Source organism: Camelina sativa, chromosome 2, assembly GCF_030686135.1.
Source record: "Camelina sativa cultivar CO46 ecotype springtype chromosome 2, ASM3068613v1".
Classification (NCBI taxonomy): domain Eukaryota; kingdom Viridiplantae; phylum Streptophyta; class Magnoliopsida; order Brassicales; family Brassicaceae; genus Camelina; species Camelina sativa.
This window is the reverse complement of record NC_141881.1, coordinates 25,629,286-25,647,290: the sequence shown is the minus strand read 5'-3', so window position 1 is coordinate 25,647,290 and position 18,005 is coordinate 25,629,286. Positions and strand designations below refer to the sequence as shown.

Sequence of the window (18,005 nt, the reverse complement as noted above, 5' to 3'; positions counted from 1 at the left end):
GTGGCTAACAAAACATTAAACTTCAAGTTTTCTCCCTTCTAAACAAAGCCATAGGATTTCCCAAACCCAAACCACACAAACCAGAGGACTTAAAACTAAAATGGCTAACTACAATTTGTTGGTGTCGATTAACAGCCATCCCAAACCTTCCTTATGGGTTGCGGGTGTTAGAATTATCCTTCTATTATGTAAGTATCATCTATGTTTAAAATTGTGTATGAGTTCTTTTTTTTTTGGTTGTGTTGACTTTTTTTTTCCCCTGTAAAAGCTTTTACTTTTAGCTGTTTTAATAAAAAAATTGTACTAAAAAAAAACAGACATGAAAATTGTAATTCTAGAGGTCATTGGTTCACTCAAGCTTCTAAAATACTCATTTGTAGGTTGCAATAGATATAATTTTGTGCAAGTTACAATTGATGTAGTAGAGTCACATATGAATTTAGTTGACGCCAAAAATATGAATAGAAAAATTTAATTTATTTTTCTCTTCTTAGAAACCATTTTACATAGTCTTAAAAGAAAAGATAATCGGAAAATAATACATATATATATTGATGATGGATTGTCATGTAAACTAATAAAGGGAGAATGAAACTTCAGTTTTTATAAATGATGTCTTAATGAAGGGTATTGAAGTTTGTTATGAAACTTTTTTTGTTATCCAATCAAACTCTTTATGCAGCTCTTTATGCAGATTCTTTGTGCTATCATCAAACGTCTTCCCATGTGATTTTCTTCTTAAATAAATTCCATCTTCTCTTGCTCTCCATTCCCATAAGCCTTTGACTTTAAATGCTCTGAATTTCTGAGTAAGTTTAAATTTAGGTCCTTGTAATAAAGTACACATAAAACGCGTCCTACCGAAAATATTACGCTTGAAATAATTTGTATAACTCCCTCCATTTGGTATTTTTTTTGGACCTAGTACATCATTTTTGGAGTAACATTTCATCAACAATGTTTTGTTCATTTTGAGTTCGTTCATGATCTTGATTCCAGCGCTGGATACATGACCAAACAAACAAAGAGTCAAAACAAATAGGAAAATTGTGAGATTTTTCATATTTTGTTTTTAACTGTTTAGATTTCTTTTTGTTGTGTAGACTAGATATATATATATATATATATATATATATATTGTGTATTAATAAACAACATCTATGTTCCTTTATTTGTATTCATAGTTTATTATTTTCCAGTGAATATAAATTTGCTAATTATAACTAATGTATCAAATCATCATAGAACATATCAACTATGGTAATAAGAGTTGTAATTTTGTGTACTAGCCTAACAAATAAGATTTTTTTTTAAAAAAGAAGCATTGTAGAGTTGACATTTGACACATTTGGTACCTCTTCTTTTGACATGTGTCTTTACTCTTAGTTCTAAAGATATTATTATAATAGGGGATAATTGAATTTAATAATATTATCATACTAAATAAAATAAAATTCAAATTTTACATAATGGTAAAATAATTTTAGGATACACTTTTTTCTGAATTATTTCACCATTTAAAGTTAGAAATATTTCTAACTTTAAATTATTTTTAAATTAGTTAATTCTGAAATAATTTTAAAATATAAAAAGTAATACTATTTATCTTAAAGACACATATTTCTTTGTTTTCTTTTTCATCATTTCAAGTAAAAAGTAAATCAGACTATAAAAATAGTAAAATCTTATATAATAAAGTAAGGTTCACTCTTAACTTGGCACTAGAGAGTGACATTTGGCAAAAATAATCATCAATATAATCTCTTTTTCATTAAATTATAGTCTTTAATATAATCTATATCCCAAAAAGTTATATAATCTACTTTAACTTTGCACTAGAAAGTGACATTTGGCACCATAATCTACAATGTAATCTATTTTTCATTAAATTATAAGCATCAATCTAATATATTTTCCATCAAAATAAAATTAAATAACAAAAAATATAATCTACTTTTAAAATATAATCTTCAATATAATCTATTTTTCATTAAATTAAAATTAAATAACAAAAAGTAAATAATTTACTTTTAAAATAGAAAATTTGTTAGAAATACTCTTTCTTGGTTATTTTCATTTTAACCCTCCTTTAATTTTTAATTACATTTTAACTTTGCATGAAAAATATTTTAATCAATAATATGACAAACAAAATTTTTCCGACAAAGAAATTTTGACATATTTTCCCACCAAAAACTTTTCGAAAAAAAAATTCCCGCCAAAATTTTTGTCAAAAAAAATTTGATAAAAAATCTTTGACAAAACAACTTTCCCGCCAAAAAAATTTTACAAGACTTTTATAAGGTATGAAACGATTTAAAAACCTTATAAAAGCTTTATTAAGCCTTGCAAAAACTTTGTAAATGGGCGATGATGACGAGTGCGTTTTTTAGGGTTTTGGTTTGAGATTGTTGGATACGGTGGCGTTGGGAGAGGATCGAGAGTAGGTCTCTCGGTTGCTCTTGTAGGTTGTCGAATACGGGACTGGATTGGCTTTCCAACTTTGATTCTGAACCGGCGAGGTCAGTTATTCCCAGATCCAGCCTCATGTGGGGGATCTTCAGTTTTGTGGGCTTTGACGATAAGGGTTCAGGAAGTGTTGAGGGGAAAAGATACATGGGCCCATGGTGAGGGATGTATGATTTTGCGTTTATCATGTATTTCTGGAAGGATCTGCGTTATCGGTCGATTGGATTTGAGGTTTCCATTTGTGGGTTTTTGGGTTATTGTGAATCTCGATTTGATCCTGTGGTTCTATGAGATCTTTGCTATCATGATTATGATTCTCTTGACAACAGGTTATGCGATTTTCTTTCCTTGGCTTTGTGGATTGATGGTAAGAGGATATTCATATATTTACAGTCCCGGGGAGTTTTGAAGGCAAGCGGATACGATTTCAGATCTTTTTCGGGTTGGTGGTCTTGGGATTTGGGTGTATATTTAGCTGGTCACGAGGTTTCTTTTTTCTCGATCTACCTTTACATTTCCTCATTTCGTGGTGTATTCGTTGTTGTCTCTTTATCGGAGTATTGCTTTTGGTCTCTCAGAGGTTGTATTTGTGCTCGAATATGTGGTTTGTTATGGCTCAGTTGGCTCTTAACAAAGGAAACGTTGCGTTGGTCTGTACGGAGGTTGTGAAGATCTCTGGTTCTGTCTTGGCTCAGCGGATTCAACAGTTCTCCCTCACTTTAATTAGAAGGCTGATGAATCCTGCGGTTCAGAGGATGGAGTCCTTGATTGCTTATCTGCCCAAGATTTGGAAGTTGGAAGCAAAAGTTATGGGGGAGGATTTGGGATAGGGAACTTTTCAGTTCAATTTTGAGGAAGAGGCGGATCTTCAGGGATTCTTACTCAATGGTCCATACCACTTCAATGGATGGATGATCTCCTTAGTTTGTTGGGAACCCATTAGTTTCTGGGTGAAGGTGGGAGGCATTTCTATGCATCTGTGGGAGTTAGCAACGCTTGAGGATATAGAGAAGAAGGTTGGGAAGATCAAGGAACTCGATGTGGAAACAGGAAGCATTTGAGTCCCGGTGAATGGATTTAATCCTCTGCTTTTCAAATTGGTGGTTCCCTTTGATACAGGTGATGAGGTGGTGGTCACCATCGAGTATGAGAAGTTGTCTGGGTTTGGTAAACATTTCTTCAGATTAACACACGATGTGTTGGTCTGTCCCGAGTTGAAGAATGTCCCTGCTGGTCGCGGGAGTGTGCACCATGTGGATAAGAGAGGGGTACAACGACAGCAGACTATGGTAAAAAAGGGTCTTGCTCAACACGATGGTGGGTGGGAGAAACCAAGAAAACATGTCAAACGGGCTTTGGAATTTCAAGCTGAGCAATATAATGAAAGGAGACAACCTTCGTTTCGGGGTGGTGAGTCAAACTCTTCCGGAATCTCTCTTCAAGAAAGGAATCAAGGGCATGTTTTGGGACAGAAGATGAGATATCATGCTAGTGGGTCAGACACTAATATGGGATATGATCTTTCTGATTCAAAGATGGCTGGAGGTGTCAAGATGGATCCTTCGGTTGGGTTACCACCACATAGGAAAGGTATTCGACCAGTGTGGACCAAACCAGTGTATAAGGTTAAGCAATCCTCCGGTGAGAAAAAGTCTCAAGGCCTTGATCATAGCGGTGCTTTCCCTAGGGGAGTCGAGGACAATTCAATGGAGGTGTCAGTGGAGAATGGTTCAGGTGGAGGGGACGAGGATCTTGAGGATCCGGGTTTCAATGAAAGTACTGGTGATTTGTTAGAGGATGGGGAATTTGACGATTGTTTCAGATAGAAGGGATGTTAGGGAAGCTATCTGAGCCATTGTTTTCACCGGAAAAGGTACACCGTAGCTTCTACATTGATTTCTTGTCTGACAAGAATCATCTGCTTGTGTTAAAAACCAGAAACCCTAATCTGTGTTTCAACAGTTTTCTTCTACTGCAAGTTTCAGATTGTTGTCAGCTTCTTAAGTCTTTTTATTCCAGTTTTCCATCCAGTCCAAAGACAGGTGAGGGTGGTATTTTCGGATATGCATTAGCCTCTTTCCTTATATATTCTTTGATAGTTGTGACTTGTGAGTATAGGCTCGAGAATTTTCTTTGGGTGGTTTGTATTTACATGATCAAGTTAGGTTGTTAGTAATTTGAATTTTTGATGTTAATGCTTAAAGATACATGTAAAGACAAGTTTACAGATGGCATAAGCATTTGCATGAGAACGAGAATGAGAATGTTAGTGTGGGAGTAGTTGTGCCATGAGGGTCTTGCTCTAAGTATGGGTGTAATTGTGCCACAAGGGCCTTTCTCTGAGTGTGATATTTAAGGTGCATGATAACATGATAACGAGATAAAGAAGAGTAAAAATGAGTTGTGTTGCATTTCATCAATTTGATGATTGTTTAATGGTTAGACATTCTGATTCTATGCTAAGTAGTGGTCGTGTTTATGTTTGGTACATGTTTACTGTATGAACAGGGGGCAGAGTTTATCTCCTCACTGAGTAAACTTGTTTTACTCACCCTTTTTTCTTTTTGCTTCTTAAGGTCAGGAGAGAAATGTGAATATCTACGCAACTTTGTACTTTCTTTTGGTGTATTTTTGGGAGTGGGTTGTGACACTCGACGTGAGGCTCCACCTACTGCGACCCCACACCCCGAAGTACAGCACCACCCACACTGCTCACACCGGCTCCACCTGCCCCATCAGTACCACTATCGGCCAAACCCACTAACCTCTCCTAAAACGCTTGCGACTCACCGACGCCCTCAGCCATCACACTTTGATCCATGGTCTCACTAGCAACTGGACCTCTGCCATTACAACGACCACGACTGCGTCCACGTCTACGACCACATCCATGACCACGAACGCGTCTATAACCAGCAATAAAACTACCTCTAACCATCTGTGCTACCAAAGACAAAAGGCTAAGCAAACAATTCAAACTGCACGCAAAGAACAAATCTTACTGTGAAATCTCATTGATGGCTTGAAGGGGATGGTACTACTACCCCATACCACACACACATTGACTGACTATTCATAATCAGTTCCATCACACAACCTACAACTTCAAAACATCATGCACCAAGCACCAGAGAAAATAGTTAACCAATTAAATTCCGTAAAACACTAGAAACCAACCATTAACCTGCCTTAGAACCGTAAGGACTCTGATACTAAACTGAAACAATCCGACCTGTTTATTTATTTATTTACAATAAATATTTAATTAAATACACCATAGTATTTAATTATAACCAACCAATAAACCAACAATAACCCAACATAAATAGCAGAAGACATATCAAACAACCTCCAATATATTAAAATACAATACCATTCATAACCAATATAAACAAGCAACCTGACATAGTTCTCACCAGGTTCCAACGAGATTAACATGAACACAACTCAATATCCGAGATCCTAGATCATCCTCCTCCTCATCGCCATGAGTCCACGTCCCATATCACCTACACCACAAACATCAGTTGAGATGCATAAGCATTATCACAAATACTTAGTGAGGCAATCCTCCGATCTACTAGGCTATACACACAAACAATTAAGGGCATAAACAAAAAATACCACATAAGCAGCCAAACAAGAAAATCAGAAACCAGAACTGCGTTCACAGGCACCTAGTGTTGGTCGATACCCCTTCTGGTGTTGGTCGACACCACCAGACTACACCACTTCTTTAACGCGATTTCCTTTAGCGATATCGGATGGTGTGTCGATCGACACCGCAACTCTACAACACCTTCGCTGATGATCTCCACCATCAATCAACCCTAAAACTCCACCACATCATATAAAAAAATATTGTGATTCATATTAATGTTGCAAAATTAAGTGGAATTAGGCAATGAGATTTATGACTATATATTATTGTAATAATGCAACAAAATAATAATTGCAGTGGCAATATTTGCAACATTTTTAGTCGTGAGCATCGTCATAAAATATATGCGACAAGCGTATATTTAAAAATAATTACTACTAATTTTGTAGCATTTATTTACGTCAATATATAGTTGGATTAGACCATTGTGATTATACCACTAATTTGCTGCATAAAATTGTTGCATTAATACAAAACCTATAGAAATATATTACTTCGTTGCAAATTTGTAATAATATTTGCTATATTTTTTCTTGGGCAATAATTTATAACAATTGGAAGTTGCAAACGTATGTCACAACTATACGACAAATTTACTACAAAAATAATGTTGCATTAATATGAAAATATAGCAAGAAGGCTATTTATTGCAGATTTTGCAATATATATGCAACAAATACCAATTTGCAATGCTCTTATAGCAAAAATAGAAACTATGACACTATTTTCTTGTAGTTCTTAGTCGAAAATTAGAAAGAGATAAAGAAACCCTAAATGGATTTTTTGCCTAGTAGTTAATGAAGAGGATTTGCAAAGTAGTCGCAGAAGAGACACATACTAAAAAATATGGGGGGGGGGGGATATTACACTCCTAAATCTTGGCAAAAAATACTAAAGATTAGACAACTATCAAATAGAGTAACACAATGGTCTCAGAGGAGTAGCAAAATCGTTGCAACACCGTAGCAAGATAGTCGCAACATAACAAGGGTCGCAAAGTTTGTAACAAGTGAGTCGCAAATTGTTACTCTATTGTGACTCTCATACTTTAATCAAAATACAAATTTATGTAATCTATAATTTTTGACCATTTCTATTGAAGGTCTGATGAGACATAGAAGGCATTCAAAGAAACAAAAACAGAAGTCTCAGGGGCACGGCATGAAATCACACTGGTTGAAAACCATGAAGAAGCGTCAAGGTGGTTTAAAGTTTCCTAATAGAGGACGTGTGACATTAGGAAAGAAACATTACTTGTCTAAAAATGTTCAAGAACAAGACGATAATTATTAATTAGTCTCTTACTCGAATGTAAATAAAAGTATTTTACAATGATTTAAGTTGCAAGTTTGGATATCTCCTAAAAATTTTTCCTTGTGTCTTAGAAACTTAGTTAAGAGACAAATCACTTACCTCGTTCACATGAGAGGAACATCTCACGCTCCTTCTTGAGCCAAGTTACTGTTCTGTCATTCTGTTCTGTGTTACACAATTTTAGTCTTATTCAACTGTAACTACTGATTTTCGGTTTAGCTTCTTTGGTTCTAGTATTGGTTCGGGATAATTGGATAGTCTTGGTTCAGAAGTTTGAAAGGAACGTAAACATTTTGTTACATTGCCATTAGGAAAGAAACTATCGAATTACCTTTAGTTGATTTAGTGGAGATGTGATCATGTTTAAGGGAATTAATACGCTCTGTTCTTGTTTTAGTTGGTTTGAAAAGGTCTGGTACGGCCAGTATGGTTCAATCTTCAGTGCATAATCAAACCCAAATGTATAATAAGATATTTTTCAAGTGATTAAGATTAATGTCAAACATTGTGCTATTATTTGTTATTTTATACAAGTTATCTTCACCAACAAAACATATACTGTATTTAGTTCAGATTTTTTTTATGTATCAGATAATGGCTTTAAAATTAATTAGGTTTTAAATTTTGTAATTAAAATATACTCCTATTAGCTAAGAAATGACTTATTTTAGATTAACTTCCCAATTTCTATTTATAATTAATAATTAATTTATGAATTACATGAGAGATTCTAAATTATTTGCTTATTCTACGATTTTGGAGGAGTTAGTTTGGATTTTATTTGTTGCTATTTCTATATATCTCGGTAGGGATTTGCTTTACTCTGCGTCCTTGCTTATGAATCCTATTAATTTGTTTGGCTCCTGAGAATCTTATATATCCCTTTGTTCATCTTTTTTGATGTTTTCAGGCTTTCAGATTTCTCCGGATGCTGAAAGCTCTTAACAATGGATAGGTTAAGTCATTTACATGATGAGCTTCTTTTGGATATATTGTCGTTACTGCCTAGTGCTAAAGATGTTGTGGCCACAATGGTTTTATCAAAACGTTGGCGATTTCTTTGGAGGATGGTGCCAACGCTTGTGTACGATGATAGCTATCAGAACACTGATAAGAAAAGATTTTCTACCTTTGTAGACAGGTCTATGGTGTTGCACAAGGCTCCAGTTCTAGATACTTTGCATTTCAAACTCGGTAAAATCGTTGGTACTGGATATACTCTGACTAGAGCTGCAGATTATAAATCTTGTGTGCGTAAACTGGTTATCGAGATCGATACTTCTCCTAGTAGTAGTCAACCTCCAGTCATGGTTCCTTGGAACTTGTATAGTGGGGTTTGTAACATGCTTGCGACCTTGATACTACATAATGTGGTTCTGATGGAATTTCCTGCTACCCCAGTTTCTTTCCCATCCCTAAAAAAGTTAAAGCTTAAATTCGTGAAGTTCGCAGGTAGTAAAGCTGTCAGCAAGCTTTTATCCAGTTGTCCTGTTCTTGAAGACTTGGGTTTGAAGGAATGTTCAGGTGCCACCATTTGGAGCGTTAGAGTGCCATCACTAAAGCGTTTATCCTTATTAGAAAAAGTAAACAATGTTCTTCATGAGTTTGTAATAGATGCTCCTTCTTTGGAAAGCTTGAAGATTGTTGACTATTCGCTTGGCTCTCGTATCGCTGAGAGTAATATGAGTAGGATCATCACCGCAAGTGTCGACTTGTTTACTCCCCAAACAGAGCAGCTTATGGGCTCTCTAACTTCAGCCAAGAGTCTTTTTCTCTGCCTACCAAACTCAAAGGTAACATGTTGTTTAGTACACTTTAACTACATTTGATATGGTCACTAATTGACTTCTCTTATGATCGAAACTATTGACACTACACTTCTCATGCACTGAAACTATGCAGGATGCGTATCCTGTTGGCAGAATATTCCGCTCTCTTGTACATTTGACTATATGCACATGTGAGACAGACTGGTTGAATGTACTTATACGAGTGCTGAGAGATTCCCCTAATCTAAAAACTCTCAAAATTCAACAGGTATGTACATTTATATTTCACCTCAATTCATTCAGTATCATTAAGATTAGGTTACTTTAATTACCAGTACTATATCAGTACAATCGATTGATATGTTGCGATGTACTTTGTATATCTGATCAGTACCATGCCTTTCGAGATGGTGAGCCGCGCCCGTGCTGGAAAGAAACGAGCTTGGTGCCTGAATATCTGTTACCTAGTCTTGAAACCTTTGAATGGGTAAAATATCTAGGGACAGAAACAGAGAAAGAAGTAGTAGCATTCATCTTACGAATCGCAAGCTGTTTAAAGCAGGCCACTATTAAGTCTTCTAAACCTGTTGACCACGACAAGAAACTTGAGATGCTCAAGGATTTTCCAGTATCGTCTAGGCGTTCACCAGCTTGTCTGCTTGCTTTCAGCTGGAGTGTTATATCTTAATCTTAGATAAGCAACTAGAAATTTGTTCTGTTTATCTTTTTCTTAATTTTAGCTCATTGAATGTTTTTATGTTAGAAAAAGGTTCTTGGAACTCTTGGATATATCTCTATCTTCCTCAGACAGGGGTTGCTCTCTTTGTTGGTGATTAATTACATACACCTCTAGTTGGAGGAGTGGGGTGGTTCCATTTATGCTTTTAGATGAATTTTGTATTGTTTGATCAAAAAAATTGGCCGCTTTTTTTCATTTTTTTTTTTGAGACAAAAATTTGGTCGTTTGAAATTTCTTAAAGAGTTATTTAAGTTGATAGATAACAAGATTTAGAAATATATTAATGAAATGAACATTTTATAACTTTGCATATATGAGCCAAAAAAAAGAGATTATTTTTGCATATAGTATAGGAGGAAGGTCTTGTAAATCAGGTAAGCAGCTATGTATCTCATGTTTGACAATCAGTGAACTTCTACATAATGCTATGCGCTCAATATACAGAGACAGCGAAGCCAGTCGAAGTCAGTCGACTGAACATCAACATAATGCAATGCGCTAACTTGACTGAAGCTATAGAAGGCACAAGCTGCTCAGTATGAGAAAGCAGCTTTGTATGTTTTTTCCTTGTAATATATAGATCGTTGAGGCTGCTTTGTACTCTTTGCTTTCTCTCGGAGAAAGATTTTTTTAGGTGTCTTCATTAGTTTGTGGTTTAGTTTGTGGTATTTGCTCCATTTCAGTCTACTGAGTAGGTTAGAATTAATTGTGTTTGTTGTCTGCTTGTCACTTTATCACCTTTAAACATTCATTTTTAGTTTACTTTAAAAAATATTAAACTACTGATTTCCGTTTTCTTTTGTTCCCAATGGTCGACTGCTTTGAGAAACGCGACTATTATTACTAACAAAGACCTTAGCCCTTTACCCTTTGGGGTTAGAAAAATAGTCATAAATTCTTAGAACCTGAAGCGTCGAAGAATTTTGAAAGTTGCACCGCTTTCAAATCAATTAATATTCTTATATTAAGAGAAGTTGGCATCACCGTATCAGTAGAGTAAAAAAACAGTTTTTTTCTGATTATACAGAGCCGTTTAAGGTAATTTACCTATACTGTGAATTTCTTCTGATTCTCAGTCGTGCTTATTTGATTTTGTAACTTGTAAGTTTAGTTCATAAATATAATTCCTGGATTAACTTTGAGCGCTAAGTGAGTTTGGATTTTGTTTGCTTCACTTTCTATTTGTGGGTTATGTACCTCGCTAAGGTTTGCCTTTGACCTTGCGTTGTTGCTTATGATTGTTTGCATGGTTCCTGAGAAAAACACATACTTAGAATTTGATATCCTTTGTTGCTTTCAAAATCTGATTTGTTCATATATTTTTTTAATGTTTTCAGGTTTTGACTTAGAAAGTGTAAATCTTTTATAAAGCTCAAAGCTTGATTTAAAGGGGATATGGATATGGATAGGATTAGTGAGCTGCCTGATGAGCTACTCTGGAGAATATTGTCGTTACTGCCGGCCACAGATGTGGTAACCACAATGGTTTTTTCTAAACGATGGCAACATGTTTGGATGATGGTGCCAAAACTTGTATACGATGATAGCTATAAGAACCACAGCTATGAAAGATTTTCGCAGTTTGTAGACAGGTCTTTGTTTCTGCACGAAGCCCCGTTTATAGAAACTTTGCATTTCAAACTTGGTAAAACCTGTGGTGCTGGAGATATTCGAGTCTGGACTAGAGCTGTAGAGAAATGTTGTGTGCATGAGCTGATCATCGATATTGATTGTTCGTCCAGTACAACTCCAGTCAATATCCTTCCAAGGTGTTTCTATACAAGATGTCAAATGCTTGTTACTTTGAAACTTAAGAGTGTCATTCTTGTGGATTTTTCATCTCCGGTGACTTTTCCGTCTCTCAAAACTTTGAGCCTTCATTCTGTTGAGTATCCTGGTGAAATTTTTCTCGACTCGTTTTTTTTCAATTGTCCTGCTCTTGAGGATTTGGTTGTGGAGAAATGTCCTAATGACAATGTGGAAATCTTCTTCATTACTGTTCCTTCTCTCAAAAGATTAGTATTGCGGTTTTACGATATAGATGAATCTCATTTATTTGTGATAAGTGCCCCTTCTTTAGAGTTTTTGGACATTGTTGACCGTAGCTGTGGTTCTATTAGTGTCGTTGTCAATATGCCTAAGATTGTTAAAGCAACTATTGACGTCACTAGTGTTTATTATCCTTCGGAAGTTCTTGCTTCTATCACTTCAGTCAAGCATCTTGATTTATTAACTTCAAAGGTATTTTTTCTTAACCTTAGGCTAGTTTTTCTATCATTCTTCCATGAATACGTGCCATATTTGTTGATGCTACATTGCTCCTGTACTTATGGTGTTTCTTTTGCAGTATCCATATCCAGTTGGTAGTATCTTCGGCTGCCTTGTACGTCTAAAGTTATGCACATGTGAGGCAAAGTGGTTGAATCTACTTATGTGTCTTCTCAGAGATTCCCCTAAATTACAATCTCTCAAACTTGGAAAGGTAAGTACATATTCTAAACCCAGTTTCTTCAGTTTCCTTGATCAGTACATATTTTGTTCTAATGCAGTGTACTTTTATCACTTAATTTATGTCAGTACAAATACAATGACCGTTGGACTTACCAACCACGCCCATGCTGGAATGAACCGAGTTCAGTCCCTGAATGTTTGTTATCAAGTCTTAGTACTCTGGAATGGGTAAAATATCAAGGAACAGAAGCAGAGAAAGAAGTAGCAGCATTTATCTTAAGGAACGCAAACTGTTTAAAGAAGGCAACTATCTCCTCTAATTACACCGATCCCAACATGAAACTTAATATGCTCAAGGAGTTGTCTTCGTCGCCCAGACGCTCACCTATCTGTCAGCTTATTTTTAATTAACCGAAGTTATCATGATCAGCCCTGAAGGAAAAAATATGTCTAGTAAGTCTCGAGTAACACAGCTGTTCTCTGTGTGTCAGTGCTTAATCCGAATTTTAGTATGTTGAAAGATTACAGTTGAGCTCTTTCAATCTCTTATGTCATGTCTCTCTACATTAGACAAAAGAGAGAACCACTGTGTTACTTGGTTTTATTTATCTGCGTTAATCATTTTCTGGGTCTTATAGACTTAAATATTACACAAAATGAGCATGTTATGTTGGTGTTAGGTTGGTTCGATTTCTTGGTTTGAAATATTAGTTGCTCGAAAGTTTGTTTGTTTAACTTGGTTTGAAAATTCCTGGTCAGGCAATAAGGTCTTTTATTTACGAGTACTATATCAGTATACGTGGTGCTATACTTGAATCTCAGTACCATCACATTCCCGCGCCCCCTGCTGGAATGAAACGAGCTTGGTGCCTGAATATCTGTTACCTAGTCTTGAAACCTTTGAATGGGTATATTATGAAGGAACAGAAACAGAGAAAGAAGTAATAGCATTCATCTTACGAATTGCAAGCTGATTAAAGCAGGCCGCTATTAAGTCCTCTAGATCCATTGACCACGACAAGAAACTTGAGGTGCTCAAGGATTTTTCTGTACCATCGAGGCGTTCACCAGCTTATCTGCTTGCTTTCAGCTGGAGTGTTATATCTTAATGTTAGATAAGCAACTAGAACTTGTTATGTTTAACTTCTTTAGAGCTAGCTCAATGATTGTTTTAAGCGTCTCTGCGTGCTGAAATAATAGGAAAATTAAAAAAAAAAAATACTCACTTTATCTCTTTATATTAGGAAAAGGTTCTTGGATCTCTTTGGACCTCTGTCTTCGGGATTGCTCTCTTTGTTGGTGATCCAACCCACCTTGGTTGGAGGAGAGGGTTGGTTCCATTTATGCGTTATTGTTTGATCAATAATTTTGGTCGTTTGAAGTTTCTTTTAGAGATAGATAACAAGATTTCGGAAGATGTGATATTTAGGAAAAAACACAATTTAGAACTTTGCAATTAATAAACAATCTGTTGACAAAGAAAAAATAAACAATCTATGGATACAAATCTAGAGCCAGACAAAAAGAGATTTTTTTTGTTTTTGTTTATGTATAGTGTTTGCTTGTGATTTTAGTTTCCTTTAAACAGTGTTTTTTGGTTTACAACTTTACATACTTTTTCTTTTTGTTAGGGTCATTATGTTGGTTTAGTTAAATTATAACTAAACTACTGATTTCCGGTTTAGCTTCTTTTGGTCTGACATTGATTCGGTTAACTAAAGAAGGGAAACGAAAACTTCTTGACGCCTTTAAGAAATAGCTTCTAGGTCTTTTTGCTTCTTTTTCTATATACCTCGTTAGGGTTTTGATTTTACTCTGCGTCTTTTCTTGTGACTATTTGTTTGTTCCAAAGAATCTCATAATCCCTTATTCTTCCTTTTTAATATTTTCAGAAATTTGCGGATGCTGAAACCTCTTAATTATGGACATGATAAGTCAGTTGCATGATGAGCTTCTCTTGGGAATATTGTCGTTACTGCCTACTGCTAAAGATGTTGTGGCCACAATGGTTTTGTCAAAACGTTGGCAATCTCTTTGGATGATGGTGCCAAGGCTTGTGTACGATGATAGCTATCAGAACATTGACTATGGAAAATTTTCTACCTTTGTAGACAGATCATTGGTTTTGCACAAGGCTCCGGTAATCGAAACTTTACATTTCAAATTTGGTAAAACATGTGGTAGTACCGGAGATACTCTTAATAGAGCTGCAGATAAATGTTGTGTGCGTAACCTGATTATCGAGATTGATACTTCTTCTACTAGTAATACTCCAGTCACACTTCCTAGGAGCTTGTATACTGGGGGATGTACAAGATTTGTGACCTTGGAACTTAGTAATGCGGTTCTCGAGGATGTTTCTTCCCCAATTTCTTTCCCATCCCTTAAAAACTTGAGTCTTATATTTATGAAGTACCCAGGTGGTGATGAATTTGTCAAGAGGCTTTTATCAAGCTGTCCTGTTCTTGAAGACTTGGTAGTGGAGCGATGTCCAGATGACAGTGTGGCCATTTTCACCGTTAGAGTACCTTGTCTTAAAAATTTAGTCTTGCAAAAAACAAGGAAAGTTATAATAAACGAATCTCATGGGTTTGTGATAGACGCTCCTTCTTTGGAGCGCTTGGACTTTGCTGATTATTCATGTGGGTTTTGTATCGTTGAGAATAATATGTGTCAGATTGCCAGAGCAAGTATCGACGTTTACTCCCCCGGAACTAAGCAGCTTTTGGGCTCTCTAACTTCAGCCAAGCGTCTTTTTCTCTGCTTAACAAACTCAAAGGTAAATGAACTGTGACTGATATTTGATCTTTAGTCGAGTTCTCTTATGATCGAAACTATTGACACAACATCTCGGTATATGCAGGATGCGTACCCTGTTGGTAGTATATTCCATTCTCTTGTACATTTAACTATATGCATATGTGAGACGGAATGGTTGAATGTACTGATACGTGTGCTCAGAGATTCCGCTAATCTTAAAACTCTCAAAATTCAAGAGGTATTGTTGTATATACATATATTTCACCTCAATATTCAGTCATTTTGTTTTATAAGGTTATTATTTACGATATCAGTAAGGTTGATATGATGCGCTATACTTGTATCTCAGTACCATTACATTCGGACTAGCGAGCCGCGCCCGTGCTGGAAAGAAACGAGCTTGGTTCCTGAATATCTGTTACCTAGTCTTGAAAAATTTAAATGGAGATATTATGAAGGAACGGAAACAGAGAAACAAGTTGTAGCATTCATCTTACGAATTGCAAGCTGTTTAAAGCAGGCCACTATTAAGTCCTCTAGATCCATTAACCACAACAAGAAACTTGAGATGCTCAAGGATTTTCCTGTATCATCGAGGCGTTCACCAGCTTGTCTGCTTGCATTCTTCTGGACTCTTAAACTTTAATCTCATATAAGAAATTAGAAGTTGTGATGTTTATCTCTTTATATGTTTAGCTCATTGGATTTTATTAACTTCTTGCTCATACTGGATTAGATATATGTTCTTTTTGTTACTCTTTTATCTCTTTTGACTAGGAAAATGTTTTTGGATATTTAATTTATCGGAAACAGTATGTACACCTCTTGTTGAAGGAGTGGGTTGGTTCCATTTGTGGGTTTAGATGAAGTAGATAAATATATAATAATATTTAGGAAGATATTTAAGACAATAACAATGTACAGTAAAACCTCTATACATTAATAATGTTGGGACCAAGACATTTTATTAATTTATAGTATAACTTAATAATAATTATTTTATAAATCCTTCTTTTAATAAAAGGGAAATACACAACTTAGTTTTTGTAGACTTTATAAAAAATATAAATGGTTACAAATGCATAAAATAAAAATAGGTTATATATAGGATATACATTAACTCTATACTCTTCATAAGATAACTCTTCATATATAGATAATAAATGATAAATGATAAATGATATCCATAAATCGTGGAGCAAAATTTAGTTATAATATATATGAAGATCCTCCTTTCGTATGTTTGTATCAAATCGTAGACTTTATAAAAAAAATAGAAATGGTTACAAATGCATAAAATAAAAATAGGTTATATATAGGATATACATTGACCCTATACTCTTCATAAGATAACTCTTCGTATATAGATAATAAATGATATCCATAAATGATAACCAGGGTCCAAATGATATCCAAATTTTTTACTGAGTAACGGGTCAAAATTTGAATATCTAAATTCATTTCATATATTTCTTTTGTTGAATTGTATAGTTTTATATACTATAATAAACTTTTTAAATAATTTAATTTGGACATGTGCTGGCTGTTTTTAAACTTTTTAAATTAACAAACATAAGTTACATATTTGGTCCTAAAATTAATATGTGCTATACTATAGATTAAGTCATAGAATTAACTATCAAAATACAATATATAATTTTAAACACTAGACAAATCAAATAAAATTAACAAACAAAAATATATAATGTTGTTTAGGGTTTGTTGATCCCTTTCAATTAAATAAAATTTACCAAATAAACAAAAAGAATGAATTTCAACCCGTGCTCTAGCACGGGTTATATTCTAGTACATCTTTAATAGTTTAACTTTCAAAAATTATGAATTGAGACAAATTTAAGAAAACAAAATTAGACTTTTGGATGTTCTAAATTTTATGGTATTGGAATTGAACTTTTAATATTTTGAAAATATTATTAACAATAAATTATAAATACAATAGACAAATTCACTTATACACATGACATACATAAATTCAAATTTATGAATAATAATATCAATTGTTGTATTTTAATAGTCAATCAAACTATCAAACTGTAATGATGGATATCTAGAAATTGAAAACTTAAAAAAAAATGTAGCTATTTTTATGACATGTTACAAAATATTTTATATCATTATAATACAACATAACAATTTTTATTATAGATTTGAGCTTTAGGAGAAATATATATTATTATATCAGCATATATATATATATATATATATATATGTAAATTTACATGAATATTAATTTATGATATTATTGGATCATATTTTACATGAGAATTTCAGAAAATTATATCTTTAATAGTTTAACTTTCAAAAATTATGAATTGAGACAATTTTAAGAAAACAAAATTAGACTTTTGGATGTTCTAAATTTTATGGTATTGGAATTGAACTTTTAATATTTTGAAAATATTATTAACAATAAATTATAAATACAATAGACAAATTCACTTATACACATGACATACATAAATTCAAATTTATGAATAATAATATCAATTGTTGTATTTTAATAGTCAATCAAACTATCAAACTGTAATGATGGATATATAGAAATTGAAAACTTAAAAAAAATGTAGCTAGTTTTTATGACATGTTACAAAATATTTTATATCATTATAATACAACATAACAATTTTTATTATAGATTTGAGCTTTAGGAGAAATATACATTATTATATCAGCATATATATATATATATATATATATAAATTTACATGAATATTAATTTATGATATTATTGGATCATGTTTTACATGAGAATTTCAGAAAATTTATTATCTTATTATTTTATCGAATTTTGTTATTTTTTACACTGGCCCGACTTGAGACT

General features: G+C 34.0%; 3 protein-coding genes and 1 pseudogene across 5 annotated transcripts; 3 read left to right on the top strand and 1 right to left on the bottom strand.

Annotated features, from left to right (window-relative positions):
- Positions 1-458: 458 nt before the first annotated feature.
- LOC104733235 (S-protein homolog 32 pseudogene) lies at positions 459-1,098 on the bottom strand (annotated as a pseudogene).
- A 7,286-nt stretch (positions 1,099-8,384) lies between these two features.
- LOC104755815 (putative FBD-associated F-box protein At5g56390) lies at positions 8,385-9,901 on the top strand. The gene is made up of 3 exons (XM_010478285.2): positions 8,385-9,237; positions 9,347-9,481; positions 9,605-9,901. Exons 1-3 carry the CDS (start codon positions 8,392-8,394, stop codon positions 9,899-9,901), a joined length of 1,278 nt encoding a protein of 425 aa, XP_010476587.2. The 5' UTR covers positions 8,385-8,391.
- A 1,452-nt stretch (positions 9,902-11,353) lies between these two features.
- Positions 11,354-12,814, top strand: LOC104755805 (putative FBD-associated F-box protein At1g32375). Of its 3 annotated transcripts, none has more exons than XM_087478094.1 (3): positions 11,354-12,193; positions 12,300-12,434; positions 12,530-12,814. In XM_087478094.1, the coding sequence occupies exons 1-3, from the start codon at positions 11,354-11,356 to the stop codon at positions 12,812-12,814; spliced, it is 1,260 nt and encodes a 419-aa protein (XP_087334220.1). The 3 variants fall into 3 exon arrangements, with proteins under 3 accessions (XP_087334220.1, XP_087334223.1, XP_019088338.1); XM_087478097.1 differs by having other exon boundaries at positions 12,300-12,444; positions 12,561-12,814; XM_019232793.1 differs by having other exon boundaries at positions 12,300-12,453; positions 12,555-12,814.
- Positions 12,815-14,238: 1,424 nt separating this feature from the next.
- LOC104755794 (putative FBD-associated F-box protein At5g56390) lies at positions 14,239-15,874 on the top strand. The gene is made up of 3 exons (XM_010478262.2): positions 14,239-15,182; positions 15,267-15,401; positions 15,513-15,874. Exons 1-3 carry the CDS (start codon positions 14,325-14,327, stop codon positions 15,807-15,809), a joined length of 1,290 nt encoding a protein of 429 aa, XP_010476564.1. The 5' UTR covers positions 14,239-14,324; the 3' UTR covers positions 15,810-15,874.
- The last annotated feature ends 2,131 nt before the right edge of the window (positions 15,875-18,005 follow it).

What these genes read in the sequence shown, in the direction of transcription:
- LOC104755815 (XM_010478285.2), top strand. Translation starts at nt 8,392, where the DNA reads ATGGATAGGTTAAGTCATTTACATGATGAGCTTCTTTTGGATATATTG. An exon ending in TCTGCCTACCAAACTCAAAG is followed by an intron (nt 9,238 to 9,346) that starts GTAACATGTTGT and finishes GAAACTATGCAG; the next exon opens with GATGCGTATCCTGTTGGCAG. An exon ending in AAACTCTCAAAATTCAACAG is followed by an intron (nt 9,482 to 9,604) that starts GTATGTACATTT and finishes ATATCTGATCAG; the next exon opens with TACCATGCCTTTCGAGATGG.
- LOC104755805 (XM_087478094.1), top strand. Translation starts at nt 11,354, where the DNA reads ATGGATAGGATTAGTGAGCTGCCTGATGAGCTACTCTGGAGAATATTG. An exon ending in TTGATTTATTAACTTCAAAG is followed by an intron (nt 12,194 to 12,299) that starts GTATTTTTTCTT and finishes TTTCTTTTGCAG; the next exon opens with TATCCATATCCAGTTGGTAG. An exon ending in AATCTCTCAAACTTGGAAAG is followed by an intron (nt 12,435 to 12,529) that starts GTAAGTACATAT and finishes AATTTATGTCAG; the next exon opens with TACAAATACAATGACCGTTG.
- LOC104755794 (XM_010478262.2), top strand. Translation starts at nt 14,325, where the DNA reads ATGGACATGATAAGTCAGTTGCATGATGAGCTTCTCTTGGGAATATTG. An exon ending in TCTGCTTAACAAACTCAAAG is followed by an intron (nt 15,183 to 15,266) that starts GTAAATGAACTG and finishes CGGTATATGCAG; the next exon opens with GATGCGTACCCTGTTGGTAG. An exon ending in AAACTCTCAAAATTCAAGAG is followed by an intron (nt 15,402 to 15,512) that starts GTATTGTTGTAT and finishes CTTGTATCTCAG; the next exon opens with TACCATTACATTCGGACTAG.